The sequence below is a fragment of the Mauremys mutica genome, unplaced genomic scaffold (genome assembly GCF_020497125.1).
Source record: "Mauremys mutica isolate MM-2020 ecotype Southern unplaced genomic scaffold, ASM2049712v1 000041F_np12_subseq_17779978:17974135_obj, whole genome shotgun sequence".
NCBI classification, from domain to species: domain Eukaryota; kingdom Metazoa; phylum Chordata; order Testudines; family Geoemydidae; genus Mauremys; species Mauremys mutica.
Genome location: NW_025422816.1, coordinates 163,027 through 181,869, shown reverse-complemented (window position 1 = coordinate 181,869; position 18,843 = coordinate 163,027). Strand labels below are relative to the sequence as shown.

At 41.5% G+C, this 18,843-nt stretch overlaps 1 protein-coding gene and 1 long non-coding RNA gene across 3 annotated transcripts; both read right to left on the bottom strand.

Annotated features, from left to right (window-relative positions):
* Positions 1-668: 668 nt before the first annotated feature.
* LOC123356909 lies at positions 669-6,773 on the bottom strand. Of its 2 annotated transcripts, none has more exons than XR_006575452.1 (4): positions 6,604-6,773; positions 5,695-5,745; positions 4,018-4,179; positions 669-804 (listed from the first exon to the last, which is right to left on the bottom strand). It is a non-coding gene; the product is annotated as an uncharacterized LOC123356909 (long non-coding RNA). The 2 variants fall into 2 exon arrangements; XR_006575451.1 differs by lacking the exon at positions 669-804 and adding an exon at positions 861-999.
* A 4,468-nt stretch (positions 6,774-11,241) lies between these two features.
* On the bottom strand, positions 11,242-16,377 carry LOC123356915 (perilipin-3-like). The gene is made up of 8 exons (XM_045000182.1): positions 16,303-16,377; positions 15,641-15,718; positions 15,080-15,275; positions 13,872-13,948; positions 13,319-13,571; positions 12,668-12,864; positions 12,303-12,425; positions 11,242-11,688 (listed from the first exon to the last, which is right to left on the bottom strand). Exons 2-8 carry the CDS (start codon positions 15,701-15,703, stop codon positions 11,296-11,298), a joined length of 1,302 nt encoding a protein of 433 aa, XP_044856117.1. The 5' UTR covers positions 15,704-15,718; positions 16,303-16,377; the 3' UTR covers positions 11,242-11,295.
* Positions 16,378-18,843: the final 2,466 nt, after the last annotated feature.

Here is an 18,843-nt window from a genome sequence, read left to right as displayed (position 1 = left end):
GAGAGAGAACAGGTGGAGATTCTAAAATCCTAGTCAAACAATGCCTCATATGGCTGCTTTCCCTCGTGCGTTATTTAGTACTATCCCATAGGATTGTTATTCTTTAAAATCTTGACCAATAAAACATGTAGAGCATAATAAGAGATACAAGATACCATATGTAGATTAAGCCCCACATGCTCTCTTCTTCCCTCCCTAGCCATGGTGAAAGATAACAAGGCTTGTTCCATTGCCGCTCTCTGCAAGTGAGAGCTACACCAGGCAGGAGCCATCTCTTATGACTCCAAAGAGCAACTAACTCTCTGGATCACATGCAGTTGTCACCAGTGTATGTAGAAGCATCTACCTTTTCTACACAGGGTGTGGCAGAGAAGGAGCTATCTGGCTGTGCAGGGACAGGCCTTGGAGGCTGGCTGAGGAGATTAACTATTGCTTCCAGCTGTTTATGGATGATAGCTGAGGCTACCCCCATACCCCTCAGTTGTGTTTCCATGCTCTGTATGGCCTCAGAGTCTTCCCGATAGCTGGTTTCTAAGAACTCCAGTACTCTCTTACTTGTTGCAGATGTGACCCTCTCACTTTCTGTAAACTGAAGTTTTGTCGTCTCCTCCTGAGCTTGATGGCTTGGAGAAGCCTGCCCCCCTGGTGCCGCTGCTGGGGGGTCATCTCCTTCTTTGAGGTTGCTCTTCCCAGTAGGTACATCACAATGACTTGGTCCTGCAGCAAACCTGTTACAAGCAGTATCTTCTGGTTTCTCTCTGTCCTCCAGGCCAAATACAGGAATTATACTTCCTTCATGCTCCCCTTTAAGGTCAGAGAAATCCAGGATTGAGATTTCATCATCCTGGCTGCTATGTTTAATATTCACTTTGTTGCTCCCACTCTCAGGATGGCTGGACAAAGCATGAGCTGCCACTGAAAGCCCAGGTTTACTAGCATGTGCATTGCTGCTGGTCTGTGATGGTCCAGCTTTCTCCCCGTCGCTTTCATGGCTCTGACCTAACACACAAGAATGATTATTCTTCCAAAACAGCATTCCAAGATGCTGACGGTGCCAAGACCTAACCATGCTTCTCGCTCTGAACCAAGAATACACCACAGCAATATCCCTTCAGAAGCCATATTAAGACATTCCATTTCACCTGGGTCTATTGGAAGTAGAGGTACTAGCTGAAAGTGTAAAGAGAAGTTCTAACAGATACGCATCTTTAATGCATACAATATACTAAGAGCATGAGGTGGGTGTATGGAACTGGGATACTTTTTTTTTCCATTAAAAATGTGACTCGGTCCCTTCTCAATTTGTTGTGTTACTCTCTGGTTGCAATGGAGTTAATTTCTTTCTTGAACAGGACAAGCAATGCAGTGCCAGGGGAAGTCACCACATAAACATGAATGAACTATCAGGAGTTGTCAACCTATGAACTGAGCAATAGAATCATGGAATGTTCAGAGAGCACTGTATCAATTTAAAAAGTGATATTTGTATCGGTCTGAACTAGGGAGTAGTTACTGGACTTTCCTGCAGGAAGTAAAGTCACTAAGAGATAATTAATACAAATGACCAAGCCGGTAAGCCTCACCTCTCTTGGGGGAAACTGCTTAGTTGTATGGTATGACCTGGTTGAAGAAGCCTGGCAAACAAGGAATCAAAAATCTGTACAAAGCAACCACCCTGATTTAGGAAGAGTGGGTCACTCCGATTTACCCATGAACTCACACAGCAACCACAAGAGAGATAGACCCTATGGAAAGGATCTGAAGTACTTTGTTCCGATCCATGTGGAAGATGGATGGCTGCCTGATAAGCCAAACTTGACATGTAAACTGTTCACTGTTTAAGAAGTCTTCTCTGTAATGCTTTTATTATGAACAAATACCTTGCTTTGTGAAGGCTGGATGGTCACTGGTTAACCCTGTCATGGCCCGTGAGAGAACAAGGCTGCAGGTGTTGAACCGAAGTGAGGCTTGCTATTCCCATGAATTCAATTTCTTTAAACTGTATTTCAATTGGATATAAAACCAAACCAAAGGGCAGAAAGAATTGCAGCTTAAATCCCCAGTCTAGAGGGAGAGTGTCATGGGACTCCCCCCCAAGAAAGACAATGGCTGGAGGTCTGAAACCTATATAGGGTGCCTTCAAGGAGATCATGAAGGGATCAGAGGTGCAATTACCTCAAGAACCATGACAGTTGGTACAAGGTGTTTTTGAAAATTAAGATGTAATAAAAATCACTATATAAAAAAAAAAGGAGTCAGTCCCTACACATACTACATGGTGTGATGTGAAGGGTCTCCCCAGGAGGTGGGAACATTACCCTGAGTTACAGAAAGTGTGTGAGGGAATGTAAATGTTTTTAAAAGAATTACAGGGGCCACTCTCTCTCTCTCTCTCTCTCTCTCTCACGGTAGGTGCCTTCATTACCACGTGCCTGATTTTTCATAAATGCTGGGCACCCACAACTCCAGCTGTAATCAAGGGGAATTGTGAGGATGGACTGGGAATACAGTTTTATGATACAGGGCTCTCAAGGCAAATCCTTTATAGTTCCTTCAAAGAGAATGAACGCATGGCAAACCAGGATGTAAATCTACAGCACATTAGAGTGCTGCACACTAACTGGCCATATGGACCTTGCTGCCGTGTACTAAATGTTTTCCAGTGCACACTGATCTGCTCCTCTTTCAAAGAGTAGTATTGTCATTGCATACTAGGTACATTTTACTGCACCAAAGCAGGGTCCACACAGCCAGTTAGTGTGTTCGAGATTTACACCTGGCTTGCCACACACAAAGCCTCTGTCTCAACAAGTCCAAAAAGTGACTTCAAATAACTCTCTACATAGAAGTGCCTCTCCAGATCCTTTATACCTTCAGTCATCAAGACTTTCCAGGGCTAGAAGCAAAGTGCCTTCCCTATTAACAGCTGGGAATCGCCTCTTTTAAATTCTCTAAAATTCTCATCCTAGAGGGCTGAGAGATCTGACTTTTAAGGATGGACATAGCGAGGTGAATATGGCCTCAGACAGAGTAATTTTGGGAGACAGAAGCTCCACATTTTTGGAAGTTAGAGAAAGAGGAAATGTTTTAGTGGCAAGCAATTTTTCTTTTTTCCTTTTCTTGTTTTAAAACTCATCAACCACCCCTAAGTTTGGAATGTTCAAACAAGTCTCAGAAGACTAGGTGAAATAGTGAGCAGAGAGGAGGGATGGTGGTCAAAGATTCACGAGTAATTAGCTGGTTACAGTTTTTCACTTACACTTTCTCTCTGTGTGCCTCTTCCCTGCATTGTGCCTTTATTTCTGCCTCATTTTTAATTTCAGAAAAAAAACCCCACCTATTCCTGTGAATTTGATTTCCTTAAACTGTGTTTCAATTGGACTTGAAACCAAACACAGACACAAAAACCCACCATAAACAAATTATTGAGATGTTTGAGTCACAGGACCCTACAATATCAGCCTTATCATAATTTCTGATAGGCTCTTTTCAAGGCCATATTACAATTGCATCAGACAAAATGAGGAAGAGCAACATGTTGACACTTTTGCTCTGCAGACATTTCCATGAAGTCATGTTGCAAGCAACACATTTTTATCCATTCTTCTAAAATGTACCTCCAGCCCCCTTCCCATCTGCGCCAAATATTACAATATCCAGTTCATGAAACTCTAGATGACACTCAATCCACTTTCTCTTCCATCCCACACTTGCAAATCCTGCTGTGATCTCAGGAGTTATAACTGCAACTTTAAAGCTCTGTTCTGACTAGAGTGTGAGGGAAGGTAAGCTCACAGTGCTATTCATCTGTAAATCTCAAACTAATTTACAAAGGAATTCACATATCATTGCCTCCATTTTATAGGAGGGTGGGGAGGGAAGCAAGACAGAGATGTGAAGTAACTTGCCTAAGGTCATACAACAGTCAGTTTTCCACATAGAAAGCAGTACATTCTAGTTGCATGTCACCTCTGAAATAAAGTACAGAAATCCAACTTCATCCCATGATTTACTCACCTTGAGGTTCAAGTGTAGTCATAACTGGGGGTATATCACTGATGGCAGAATCATGGGCAAATGTGATGTTTCAGTGGTGCTCTTTTTCAGAGGTGGAAGCATGGAACCCAGGCTATGGTCAGCATGGACTAAGAGCTGACCGAGGACCTTGCTGAATACATCCTACAAAAAGAAGCATCATGTCATTGACTTGGAGGAAGGACGGTCACTGTGGAGATTGAATCACCTATGTTTCCAGGAAATCAGTCCCTCTGGAGCTGTTGTGGATATTGACAATAGAAGTCTCTGTGGGCTGAAGACTCAAATTAAATCAAGTTACTTCAGGAGTCTAGGTATCCACTGCAGGGATCTATTTAGCTATGAGGTCTAGTAGCCAAGGTAAGAGTACTTATATTGCTAGTTTGATGTGACTTGCAAGAGGCATTTATTAAAAATTGAGTGTGCCTTTTTGCTTCCTTATCATGTTTCCAAAGAAGGCTTAAACAGCTTTGTTATTCTTCTTGCCTGTATCTCCCCAGTATCACTGCAGGGGAGGAGGCAGAAGAGTAATTCTGCATGTTTTTAATCTTAGAAATATTAGACTAAATTTCCCTAGGTTTTCTGGAGTACTTAGGAGGAGAGGGGTGCTTAGAAAATGGGCCTTGTGCACTTCCACATCTTCCTTGAATTGGGAGAATTAAATCTTTTAAAATAACTATCTTTTCCCACAACTTGTATGATGTGTCAGACTCAGAAAGGTGTTAAGAAAGGTTAATAGTATGACTAAACATCTCTTTCCCTCAGCTGTCCAGTTTACTGTCTCTGTGTGAAAATTAGAATCTCAATGAGAGAAGGGTTAAAATTTCAAAAGATCGCCAACCAAGATGATGCTTTTGGAGAGATCCAAAAAAAAAAAAGGTCCTTTCATGTTGTTTCCATGTATTATAAAGCAGAAAAAAAGAGGGGGGCATAAGATCATTCCCTCTCCCCAGTTCTCTTTCCAGGTTCCCTTAATAGTTAGGATCTTCCACTATGAAAGCTAGAGGGTCATTCAGCTCAGATTGGACACATAGCTCTTCCAGGAACTGCCCCTCATCAAAAATGACTATTACCATTAATAAAATGTGGTTGACTGAGTCGTAATAACATCTGGGAGTAGCATTGTGCTTCAACATCTACAATTACCAGCCTTTCATGTTTTTTCCTAGAGCTGATGGGAACATTTTCAACTAACTGTAATTTCACCTCAATATGCTATTTAGTCAAAGCCAGAACATTCCACAGAAACTTAGCAGTTTCAACAAAGTTTCTGATGGGAAGGCCTCATATCCAGGGCTCCCTGGTCACTTCTGACCAGGGAGAGAGAGAGAGAGGGGAAAAAAAAGAGCTTTCTGATCGTAAGACACATTTTTAACACAATTCTATTTTGCAAAAGCATTCCAAAAAGTTTTGTTTTCATTCTAATGTAGGACAAAAACAAATACTGAAACCTCAAAAGTTTTCGTGAGACTGAACTGTCATTCTCTGACCAGCTCTAGATTTTTCTGAAGCCACTACAGCAACAACAAGGACTGTATAATGTGACTGGTTTCTAGAGAGTAATGATACTGAGTACAACAATCAAAGGGTGGCTAACACCCAAGAGTTAAGATCAGTAATTTACTTGCAGAAGCCTAAATTTCTACTGAAGGCACCTACCTGCTTTGATTTCTTATTTGGCTTTTGAAGATGTGTTCTAGTCAGATGAAACTGAAAAGCAAGAAAAATTATTGTAGGTCCAAATGGCAGAGTAAACAGTAACCCAGCACCACACAAACAAAACACTGCAGCACAAGAACATTACATACTTTCTATGAAATGCAGTGATAGAAAGTAAGTCCCAACTGTACCCTTCTTACAAGAAGCTACTACAACTAGGATCTAAAGCAGACAAAAGAATAAAAAGGGGAGATACATGATATCCGAATGTGTTTTTTAAATACACAAGAAACAACAACCAGCTATTAAAGGTTGTGAGGCAGGCTTGATAGAGTCCAGGATTGGGATTAGTGGACAGACAGACAAACCAATAAAATCCACCTTCATTTCAACTCCCTGTTCAAGCCACGTAGTTAGAGGCCACACCCAGGCAGTCCGAATACAATTACAGTAGACATAAAAATAGCAAAGCAACACATGGCAATAACCATTTTTCTCCTGTATCTTTTGATATTAGCAATAGCTGTAATCTGAGCTAGTTTTAGATCTTCCCATTTCACTTCAGACCTGTAGCAAGACAAAGATTTCACACAACATTCAGAGAGAAAGTTAACTTACAACTGACCCCGCCAAGAACAATAATATAAGAAGCACCCCAGAACACAGATATATACTAAAATGGAAGAAATTCAACAATTTCTTGTTATGAAAACTCAAACATCATAACCCCTTTAATTATGGAATATAGAAATATGAGAAATGTGAAACTGTATTGCCTAAAATAAACAGTGAGTACTGTACTTTAGATTAGGAGGAGATCAAAATATTTGATATAAAATGCTATCTCTAAAGAAAACTAACACAGGGATAGGGTGGGGGGGGAGAAAGGGAAAAGAGAAACATACTTACCAACCCCCAAAGTCAGTCTCACCACAAAAAGTTACTCCAAAATCTTGGAGACCTGAAAGAGAAAGATAGTTAATTAAAATAATGTATGAGGTAGCCTATCTATTTCTTTGACTGGCACTATTCTTTCATTCAACTGGACTCTTCTAGGATGCCACACCCTGACTAGCAACTATTGCTAATTAGAAGAAGCTGTTTTTTCCTTGCTAACAAAGACTAGACACTAAAGGAGGAGTGGTGTGTGGTTTCCCAGCTGATTGGTATGGATCATTTAAAGTCTCTCACAAGTTTTAGAATACTATATTGTAATTATACTAATTATTTGTAGTAGTGTTCATGCAGTTTAATAGCTAGAGATGCTGTCCTTCCATAATCAGCCTGTTTTGCACCTTTTTGCCTAAGACCCATGTCCTGCAAATATTTGTTCTCTGTTGCACAAAGTCTTAACCCTAAATTTACCAGAAACAAACCAAGCTCTATGACATTTTTCTTATGCCAGGGCTGAATTTGTCTGAAAAGTTTGAGGCAAACTGGAGATGGTATTTAGGAGCTCTGCATATAACAAGAGATGTTTTCACTTCTTGAAAATTTACCTTTTTGATTTGGTTTATCATAATTCCCAAACATCTTGGCTGAAACTGTGAAACACTCTGTAGGGTTTGCCTTAACTAGGGAAAGTTTTGAATTTACTTCAGACTTAGCTACACCATGGTAGCTAAAGCCAACCTTTTTTTCTTAATATAGATACAGGAGCCTAGGCTAGAAATTGACCAGCTAATATGTTAAAGATATTGTCCTGGGTCTGCCCTAGGAAAATAGCTGAGTTTAGATCACTTAACTAATATGCATTAGGTTACATGGGTCCAACCTAAACTCAAACTTTTTCTAGTTATTTTTTTCTCCTTCCTTCTCTCATAGAAGGTTGGGGGAAGAACTGGTAACTTTTCAGGAAAGAGAGAGGTAGGTATCTTGGGATAATAGTTAAGGAGTTATTAAAGGTCATTTATGTATACATAAGGAATTCTGCAAGGTTAATAAATATCTTGTCTAGTCTGCCTTTTGCTGGCATAACTGTCAATTAGGAATGCTTTACCCTCAAATGCACCCTGTATAGATGCATATATACTAGGGAAGAAAGCCCTTTGCAAATATAGCTTACTTCTAGGGCTGTCAAGCGATTAAAAAAAAATGAATCACGATTAATTGTGTGATTAAAAAAAATTATAGCAATTGTGTTAAACAATAATGGAATACAATTTATTTAAATATTTTTTGATGTTTTCTACATTTTCAAATATATTGATTTCAATTACAACAGAGAATACAAAGTGTATAGTACTCACTATATTTTTATTACAAATATTTGCACTGTAAAGAACAAAAATAGTATTTTTCAATTCACCTCATACAAGTACTGTAGTGCAATCTCTTTATCATGACAATTGAACTTACAAATGTAGAATTATGTACAAAAAATAACTGCATTGAAAATAAAACAATGTAAAACTTTGTCCTACAAGTCCGCTCAGTCCTACTTCAGCCAATCGCTCAGACAAACAAACTTGGATACAATTTGCGGGAGATAATGCTGGCTGCTTCTTGTCACCTAAAAGTGAGAGTGGGCATTTGCATGGCACTATTGTAGCTGGCATTGCAAGCTATTTATGTCCCAGATGCACTTAAATTAATATGTCCCTTCATCTTCCATAGGACATGCATCCATGCTGATGACAGGTTCTGCTCAATAACTATCCAAAGCAGAGTGGATGAATGCATGTTCATTTTCATCATCCTAGTCAGATGCCACCAGCAGAAGGTTGATTTTCCTTTTTGGTGGTTTGGGTTCTGTAGTTTCCGCATTTGAGTGTTGCTCTTATAAGATTTCTGAAAGCGTGCACCCCACCTCATCCCTCTAAGATTTTGGAAGGCACTTCTGAATCTTAAACCTTGGGGTCAAGTGCTGTAGCTAGTTTTAGAAATCTCACATTGGTACCTTCTTTGCATTTTGTCAAATCTGCAGTGAAAGTGTTCTTAAAACAAACGTGCTGGGTCATCATCTAAGACTGCTAACATCATGAAATATATGGCAGAATGTGGATAAAACAGAGCTGAAGATATAGTCCTCCCCCAAGGAGTTCAGTCACAAATTTAACTAATGCATTATTTTTTAACAACCATCATCAGCATGAAAGCATATCCTCTGCAATGGTGGCTGAAGCATGAAGGTGCATATGAATGTTTAGCATATCTGGAACAAAAATACCTTGCAACACCAGCTACAAAAATGCCATGTGAACACCTGTTCTCACTTTCAGGTGACATTGTAAATAAGTAGCAGGCAGCAGCATATCCTGTAAGTGTAAACAAACTTGTCTGTCTTACCAATTGGCAGAATAAGAAGTAGGACCAAGTGCACATGTAGGCTCTAAAGTTTTACATTTTGTTTTTGAGAACAGTTATGTAACCCCCCCGCCCCCCAAAAAAAGTCTACATTGCACTTTCCTGATAGAGATTGTAGCACAGTACTTGTGGGTGAATTGAAAAATACTATTTATCTTTTTACAGTCCACTATTTGTAAAAAATTATATGTAAAGTGAGCACTGTACAGTTTGTATTGTAATAGAAATCTATTTGAAAATGTAGGACATCAAAAATATTTAATTGGTATTCTATTGTTTAAAAATGTGCTTAATTGCACTGTTAATCATGATTTAGTTCAGTTAATTGTGTGAGTTAACTGCCATTGACAGCCTTACTTATTTCATTTGCTGAAGTCATAAATGATACTGGCAACAAACTTTTGCTGGAATAAGCTGCAGCTCCCTTTCTAGTGTAGGCAAGGCCTTCACAGTGGCTTTTATAGAAGGTAGGTATTCCCGAACCACTAGATCAGTTTTCCTTCTGTAGAAGGAGTGGGCTTAGAAAAATGCCTCTGGAACAGCTTCTCTCCCATTGACTTTGGGTACAGCTACATTGTGCAAACTTTAGCACTTCTGCAAATTAGGATGATCACAGCTGTAATAGTTGCAGTTGAGGCTTGTGTGCTACCCTGCTGCAACTGGGCCCCCTTGTGCTAGTTACTGAATAGAAACATTTCAAACTACTGCATGATTCCAAAGACACTATCCCCATTATAGAAGTGGCCCTTTTACAGAGGCACAAAGCATAGAAATGCCTTAGGGAGTAGCAGGGCTAGGAATACCAGGTTAATAAGTTACTAATACTAGGTTAATAAGCTAACACTCAAGCTTGGCCTGTGTTTCAGATTAAAGCACTTAGTTCAGAGCAGCCCACTTTTGTTTTTAAAAACACTGCTCTGCAAGACTCATGTGATAGCAATGTCATTCACTGAAAATGAAACTTGTAAATGAAAGTTAGTGCTGATATCACAAGTGATATCAGCACTGTCTCAGGGAGGTCCTGCAATGCAGCGTGGAGCAATGCCTAAACACCTTTAAGCACAAGGGCCCTAATGTTTTTGCTTTCCTAGGGTATGTGGTACCCTAAACAGAACCCATATCCTCTGTATTATGAGCACTGTACCATCTTCTTTTGAAATTCAAAAGCTCTTATTTTACTGTATGGAAAATAAGAAGCAAGTGATTGATGCCTTTTTATTTGGCAGGTAGTCTGAGGCTGTGGGAAAAGCTGACTCACCCTTTGACAAAAAGGGTTGAGGATGCATCTGAAATGGTCCTTCACCCACAAAAGCTTATGCCCAAATAAATGTTGCCTTTAAGGTACCAGACAGCCTGTACCCACAGAAAACTAGACATACTTGTCACTCTATGATGTGGATTTAAAGAGCCTGCTTTCCTAAGGGTGAAGATTGCATCTACCACCTTTCACATTTCCAGCTGTGAAGTGTGGAAATATACAGCCTTGATACAGACTCAGTGATGTTATAGGTGGTTGAGATTACATACACACTAGCACATCCACCCACCAGAATAACCAATATTTTATAGACTGAAATTTATGCCCTAGAACCCCTCTAGGGACAGCCCTATTTTGAGATGGGCAAAGGAATCCCAGGCCTGTTCTCTTCTGGGGCAGGGGCCAGGACTGAGCAACCCAGGTAGTGTCTAGCCCAGGTTGGCTAGACAGTGGTAGGAATTTTAAGCAACTGCACTGTTTGCTTTTCAGAAGTGGCTGCCTGAAATCCCAAGTGCAAATCTACCACAGCCAGGAGAGCAACAAAAGTAATGTCTCTGTTCCAAGTTCAACCAGAAACTAAAGCATGTTTAGAGGCGAGTAGTCAATTTAGAATTTAGAAATTAAGGCTTGGTTCTATGGTATATAGGGTAAGCTTCCCAGGCTTTTAAGTGTGTAGACAGTAATGCCAGTGGTTGCTGCTATGGCAAACAAGGCTACATATATGCGCCTGCAATTAGTCATGCTATGTCTACTATAGACCAGGAAATCACCTCTTAGAAAGAGCAGATTAGACCTGCATTCAAATGCAATGACATTTTATTTTGAAGACAGTGATAGCACAAACAAGTAGTATCTGAGCTGAGACATGATCTACATTATAGCAGTCACACAACACCTCCAGAAATTAGTAGAGATTTAGGCACAGTGCATACTAGTACTAGCCACTGGTGTCTTTCCTGAAGTATGAAAGTACACACGAAGTCAGACAAAATGAATTTGCCTTCTTCCTTAGAAGTTGAAGTTTCAGGTCCTCCAGGTCACAGATCCTCCTTAGACTTGGAGGCTTCCTCAGCCTCATTTTCTTGGTTTTGTGGATCAAGGGAGTCTGCAGACACCTTACCAGATGGGATGAATGGTCCCACAACCCAAGACAGAGGAGTATTCTCCATCACGTATGCCATCAGCTCATCTACATATTCCTGGGCCTTGGTCACCATCTCCTGGCTCTGGGTTAGGAGGCTGCTGGAGAGATCCTGGAAGGAATGGGCAGTGGAGAAGGATGCATGAAGCTCTTCGATGTTGCGATACACCTGTTTCACCTTATCCTGAAAGTTGGTGGGGAGACCTTGAATGCTGGATACTAGCATCTGGCAGGCATCCTGCAGCTGCTGGATAATGCTGCGGGACATAGCCAAAGTCTCAGACTCCATCTGTTGGAGAAATAGAAGCTTAATTCTAATGTTCAAAACACAATAAGGATCAAACTTGTGACTGCCTCAGGTGATGCTGTTAGGCAGCAAGTTATGCTGCAATCACAGCAGTCTGATGGAAAGACCATGGGCACCAACAAGGTCTGCAATGGGTGTGCCATGATCTTTCAGGATCAAGAAAGGGAAGGCACAACTTGGCCTCTAAGAGAAGCCACTTGTGACAACGGAGGCTAACAGAGGCAATAAGCCACGTAAAATGGCTTAACTTGGCTTAGATCAGAATAGAGCTAACAGGCATGTCACTGGCTCCAAACCCATGATCTACAATCAGTTCAGGCTGGGCAGAGGTTTAAAAAGTAGTAAGCATGAATCTAAAGCAGCTATGCTTCTTGGGCACAGACCTTGCTGGTATGACATCACTTTAGGGATGTCTAAGAAAGGACACCACTCATTATGCTCAAAAAAGGGAACAATTTTTATAATAAAACTAAAGTCACCTGAGTTTGAGCTACTTATCCAAAGATGCAATTATTCTTGGCCTTGCAGGGTGGCTAACTTCAGACCAGAAGTGACACCACCCCCGCCCCTCCATGCACACACCCAAATGTACATACCTCTGGTTTTGCCAAATCCTTCATTTCACTGCTTTTTGGCTGCTCCTTATTCCAGCTCAGCCATATGTGATGGAACTGCTCCTGGACTTCTTGGAGAGAGACACCTTGCTTAAGGTATTCAATCTAGAAATGGATTAAGCATATTAAGAGATGAGACATTTGCACATCAATTATTTAGTTCCACTGTTTGACATGCCTTCACCCCACAGTGTGGTATGCTCAATGCATCAAGAGGAGAAGGGTCTAGTTACATAACACAACTATGAATAAGGTCTAAGCCTCATTGTATCACATTCTACACAGGTGTGGTTAGACTGTTCCCCACCCTGAAGGGCATCAGTTTTGAGAGATAGTTGAGTTCCTACCAGTCCCATGGTTTGATGAAGCTGGGAAAGAGCCTCTCTGATGCTTTGACTAGTATGTCTCATCTTGTTTAGGGAATAGTGGTAGGCACGCTGGCGAAGTTTGGTTGACAGGGAACCTAAACGCACGAAGTAACTCCGATGCTCTTGTGTCTTCAGCACAACCACTTCAGCCCCTTCCACAGATTCAGCCAGTTCAGCTACAGGGAAGAGAGTTCAGGTTGTTCACCCTCAGGTTAAGAGACTGGTAAAGGAGTACAAGCCATACTGATCTGCTAAATCTTAAGCAGCCTTGTAACAAGCATTTGTCTTAGCACCTATCAAGTACCACAGAGGTAGCTTCAGCCTTAAAACAAAAACCCACATGCCACACAGCATTACTAAGATTTTGTATATTTTGATAATGACTGGCTTCTAATGAATCGTCATGCCCATCATTCCTTCTAGTACCACCCTGTCCCCACTTCTTGCTCAAATCATTTTACATGCCTACCAACTAAAATCTTAACCCTCAGTCTCAGCTATGAAAAGGCTGTAGAATGAGCCTGCATTTGGCAACAGATAAGATTGAGAAGCCTTGAGAGAAGTTTGGCCTAAAGGGAGGATTCCCCTAAACTTTTAAAGATAGTAGACCTGTCATTCATGTGTTCTGACCTAGTTCAGCATCTGTCATGGGAAGATAGTGATCCAAGAGCTCTTCAGATTTCTCCAGCACTGCTTCCATTCCACTTATGGCCAGTTGGCCCATTCTTGATTCCACAACTGTGCTCATGCTGTCAGTGACCACTGATTTGGTGGTCTTCATACTGTCCTGCACAGCCTCTTTGGTCATATCTACCATTCTGATCATGGTCTCCTTGACATCTGTCAGTCTGGAAGAGGCCAACTCCTGTGTTTCAGATGTAGCCTAGAGAAGAGTGATCAAGCAAGGTATTGTACAGTAATTCAGGGCCATACCACCACATTTACCCAGAGATTGAGGTTGGGGGAGGGGATTACCACCTGCTCTACCCCATAGGTCAAATCTTCAGGGGAAGAACTGCATCTTGCTGTTAAGCATCAGACCAGAGTTATATTTAGACCCTAGCTCCTGCCTCTTGACCACTTTTAGTATGGAGTGTACCTCTGCTGGAGGAAGCATCCCATTATTGGCATCCCTTTCAGAAAGGCATGATGTTTTGTCTAGTGAGAGGGTGGTGAAAGTTACCTCATCAGCAGTCTGTTGAAGGATTGGTAGATTCTCCTCCACTTTGTCAGGTACTTCAGAAACACCCTCTGTTGTCCCTATAGAAAAAACTAGAGTTCAGTTTCTTAATTGGTCAGTTTTGCTATTGTAATATTTACAGACTCTGGCTCACATCTGTAATGAGAGCTTCAGTTCTCCAATATGGACAGGCAGCAATTGTTCTGGGTTGTAGGGGCTGCACATTTCCCCCTTCCTTCCCCATGTAAGGTGGTTCCCTCCCTCTCCCCAAAAGAGATGAACTCTTTTGTAAAGATTTTCCATGAAAAATTAGTGTCCCCTTCAATAGTTCATAGTTCCATGCTTCCTCCCATGCATACTAATTGGGCAACTGAATTAAGATAGTTATGACTAGCATCTGAACACTTTCTCATCCCATCTATACATACTGCAGAATTCTCTTACCCAAGCAGTCTAGGCATTACTTTCCAGGCTCCCTCACCAAGTGAGGGGTTTTTATGTTCTGAATAAAGTGCAATGATCTCACTCCATAGTCTTACAGCTCTGAAGCTTTTTGATCAAACGTTTAACATCCCTCTGGAAGGCACCAAGAAGTTTTTGCAATGCCTTGGCTGCAATAAGTCCAACTAACTGTTCTCATGAAGGAAGCAAGTCAGGGAACAGCCATTGCTGTGGAGCTAATGCTTGATAAGAAGGTAGTTAAGAAAAGTTTAGCAGTTGTAATTGGTTTGCAGTGTTGTTGTAGCCATGTTGGTCTAGAGATATTAGACAAGGTAGTGAGGTAATATTTTGTTGGACCAACTTCTATTGGTGACAGCCTAGATTTTGAGCCGCTCTAGTTACAGAATGAGGAGATGTCATTTTGCAGTTAGGTACCTTTCAAAGGGTGTTGCTTCTTAAAGGGAAAGAGCTTAGCACTAATCTCACCTCCTGGCTACACTGAAGGTGAGGGCAGGCTCAGCAATACTAATTAGTGTAAGCAAAGCCCTTTGTTAGCCTCTAGCAGATGTTAGCTTACATGCATGGGCTACTGTATTATTCCTATATTGGACCACCACCCCCACTGCCAGCTTCTCCTCCAGTACTGAAGGAGTACTGATTTTCATGGACCTGAGTTTTAGAGATGGAAGCTTCCCGACAGGGTGTTAAGAGCCTACTTTTGAAAAACTGTACCATATAAATAGAAAGGTCTGCATAGATGCTTTACTCACCCTCAGGTTCAAGTTTAGTTACAACTGGCTGTACACTGCTAACTGCAGCATTGGTTATAGAGGTCACTCCCTTCTCTGCCATGTCACAGATGGACCTCACATAGGGATGGCTCTCCTTGGTGGAAGCATAGGCAGTGGCAGCCAGATCATAGGCAGAGTTGACTAAAGGTAGACTGGCCACCCTCTTCAAGACATTCTAGTGAGACAAGGGACAGAACAGTGAGTCAGGGAGGCAATGTTCTACACTGGGGCTGAACCTTTACTTTTTCAAGTGGTTACACCCTTGATGTGTTGGCCCCAATCAAAGGATTGCTTAATGGTCAAAAATCTGAAGAGGCCCAACAGCTGCTTTTGAAGTTAGTACTGAAACTGGATCACAAGGTTTACTAAGGCAAGAAGAATTCTTAAATCTCATAAACCAGGCTATTTTGCAGCCTCTGGAAGAGCAACTGCACAAATCTCTAGACACCGAGATGTGCATATGTGAAGCCTGCTACCAGATAACAGCCAGCCATCTTTCATATTCACATGTTGAACCAGCAATGCTTAAGAGGGATTTACCTGTTGCTCTTCCTCCCCATGCTCTGGGGATGCCATAGTTGTGTCTTTTCCATTAGAAGCCATGGTAGAATCAGATACCTGAAAAGGGCAAGAAGAAAGGCCTGAAGTTACAAGTTGTGTTTCTTAAGGAAGAGTTACAGCACCCTAAAGACAAGAGTGGTGTTCTACTCCAAAGCGGGAGTAGAAGAAATGGCAGGGCCCTCATCAGATTATGAATATTTAGAAGACTAGTGAGCTAAATACATTGTCACTGCTTTTTTAAAAGCAGGAAATATTTCAGTTCTGCTACAGCTAAGGAAAAAGCAAGCAGGATTCCTTCTCATGGCATAGAGTGTTTGAAAGTCCTTGGTTTTTTTGGAGAGTCTATTAAAGGCAGTAGGTGTCACTACTACTAAAGGCCATTTAATAGTTTTAACTACAGGGGACAGGAAAGGAAAGAGAATGGGATCCTGTCTCATCAGCTAAGAGACTTAAGGCCAGGGAGTATTAAGTTTCCCAGACCCAACTTCCCAACCCCTGCCCACAGCTTCTTACTACAGACATTTACACATACAAACATGTCTTAGTCACAGAAGTACAAAGCCATGACCAAGGAACCATATAAACAATTAAAACAAAACCTCAGCAACAAGTCCCACTCATTGAAGGACTAACCCACTGACCTTTCTCAGTACTCCAGACACTGCTTTACTTCACTCCTCACCTGGTCAGATTTTATACACCCCTGGTGATGTAATTATGAGGGAAGGGCGTGAAATACTCAGGACTGACAGTTCAGGTAATCAGTGAAAAGAAGGCTTTGCTAACCAATAGGAGAATGCAAATCCTTTGGGGACTGCAAAGATTGGGAGTGAGTTATTCCCCAAATGTGATTCCACTTAATTGCACTGCGTCTTTGCTGTCATCCAGCTGAACTCACTTTGAATCCACAACCTGCCTAGAAACAGTTGCTAGTTAGGATGGGTAACATTTTCAAAAAGACCTGTGTGACTTAAAAAGCCATTGACTTTCATTGCCCTTTCCAATGGGAAAAGGGAGAGAAAAGTGGGTTTTTTTTAAAAAGGTAGAGAAAAGGGTAAAAAATTGAAATGGAACTTTTCATTTTATGAAAAACCTAAAAAAAAAACATAAAAAAACCCAAACAAATAAAAAATCAGCCAAATATAGACCATCTCTGGCGGTAAGGTTACAGATAGCAATGTGTCTGCTTCACCTGCATGTTGGCCATTGGAACAAGGAGTGGCATATTGGAGACAGGTAGTTTTTTTCCAGTGGTTAGAATACTAGCCTAGGATTTGAGCTGGGTTCAATTTTATGCTCTACCACAGACTTCCTGTGTGACCTTGTACAAGGCCTCTTGATGCCTCAGTTTCCCATCTGTACAGTGGGAATAATATGGCTTCCATGCTTCATAGAAGCTTTGTGAGGTGCTCAGATACTCTGAGAATCAGGGCTATAGAAATACCTTAGATAGATAGTGAAGCATTTTGTTGGGGAACAAGAGTTAGGCAGGGTAACTGGAAGAACTTGCCCTTCTCCACCTTCATCCCCCTTTCAGAAAAAAGGGAACGTGTGCCACTTTCTGTTTCAGGGAAGGGTGGGAGAAAAGAGTCTTTATTCTTTTGTCACCCCTTCCTTGTTCTCCCTCAGAGTTTGAATTGGAATTGGATTGAACTGGAAAAAAGGTGGTGGTACTGTCCCAAGTCCTGCCCACAATCCAAGCTCTGCCTATATGAGATGCTGCTTATAGCAGATTGTGCAGGTGTAAAGAACATGAGCACACATGCTCTGCCGGGTTCCCCTTTGGGCTCTCTGTAAGGTTCAGCTACACCACTGGATATGGCCAGATTAAGATGGAGGCACAATAGCCACATGGCTGGATCCCAGTCATGTGATGATGTCAATCTCAGCTTTCATTTAAAAATAAATGTTTCTACCTCACATGGCTGCAAAGAAAAGCTTGAGATTATCCACTGAATAGAACTCAGACAGTGATGTCTGCCTGTGTCTGCCCCCAGCCTCCTGCAGAGGGAGAAGCAGCATCCATACCAAGGGAGGTAACTCTTTACCCTCCACTTGGCCCTCGCTGTTCTTGGTGTGCGCCCACCCACCTTCCCAGGATTTCAACAGATAAATGCCTAGCTGGGCTCTGTGGGATTGGTGGCATCTGGTCTTTTAGTCCCAAGGGTCAGATATTGGCCATGGGAGTGTGAATAGTTCCCTAAAGACATCCACTCTCACCACGAAAATGAGATGCCACCCCAGGCAGATCTCCAATCCTCCCTCTCTTTTCTTGCTTACTTTGATCAGCGGTGAAATAGTTAAAAATCTAGACATGTATATCACCATCACTTGGCATCGGAGTTACCCCACTTTGATGAATGGGGCAGTTCACGCCTCTCTGAGCTCCTGCGTCAGGCTCTCTGCAGAGGCAGGCAAATACCTGTGTGTCCGTTTCTGCTCTTTTCATGTTTTCAAGGTTTTTTTTCCATACTCTGTTGTTACTTTATATTGATAGAGCTTAGCTCCATTAGCACTTGAAGACCAGCCACTCCAGAGAATGCAAGAGACACAGAAATGTAAGTCTCAAGGGGACCTCTGATGCACCCTGACTGTTTTGGGGTTTTGCTGCTTTATCATATACCTTGCAAGGCACAAAGTTTTCCAAGTAACTGAATCTGGAAGTATTTTACTGTTCATTCTAAACATATGAAGCTGCATTTCTCAAATGTTCTTTCTGGCTGCATTTTGTAATGCTTAAGGAAAAGGCCTCTCCTCTCCATTGACAGTTTCTATGCCTTCAATACAGATAAATATCAAGGAAATTGTAAACATTTGTACATTGAGCATGATTGCATGAAAATACAACTTCCCATTCGATTCCTCCTTGCTCACGGTACAGTACAGCCTTGTGGCACAAACCACTTCGTGGCATTACTTGTGATATTTTTGAAGGGGTGGGAGGTTCTGGTGCAGTTAGTTGGGGCAGCAAAAGAGTCATGGATAAATCAGAAGCAACTGAGATTCTTTAGTTTAATTTTGATACCCTAACCAGTGCCAAATCCATCTTAATTCCCACCCTTGTAGTCTTTTTATGTTAGTGCTATTGTAACCCACACATCTTCTGGGTGTGGTGTTCTGGCTCAGCATGTGGCACTGAGACCACTTCAAGAGAGAGCAATTAAGGAGTCTGGTCTACAGCC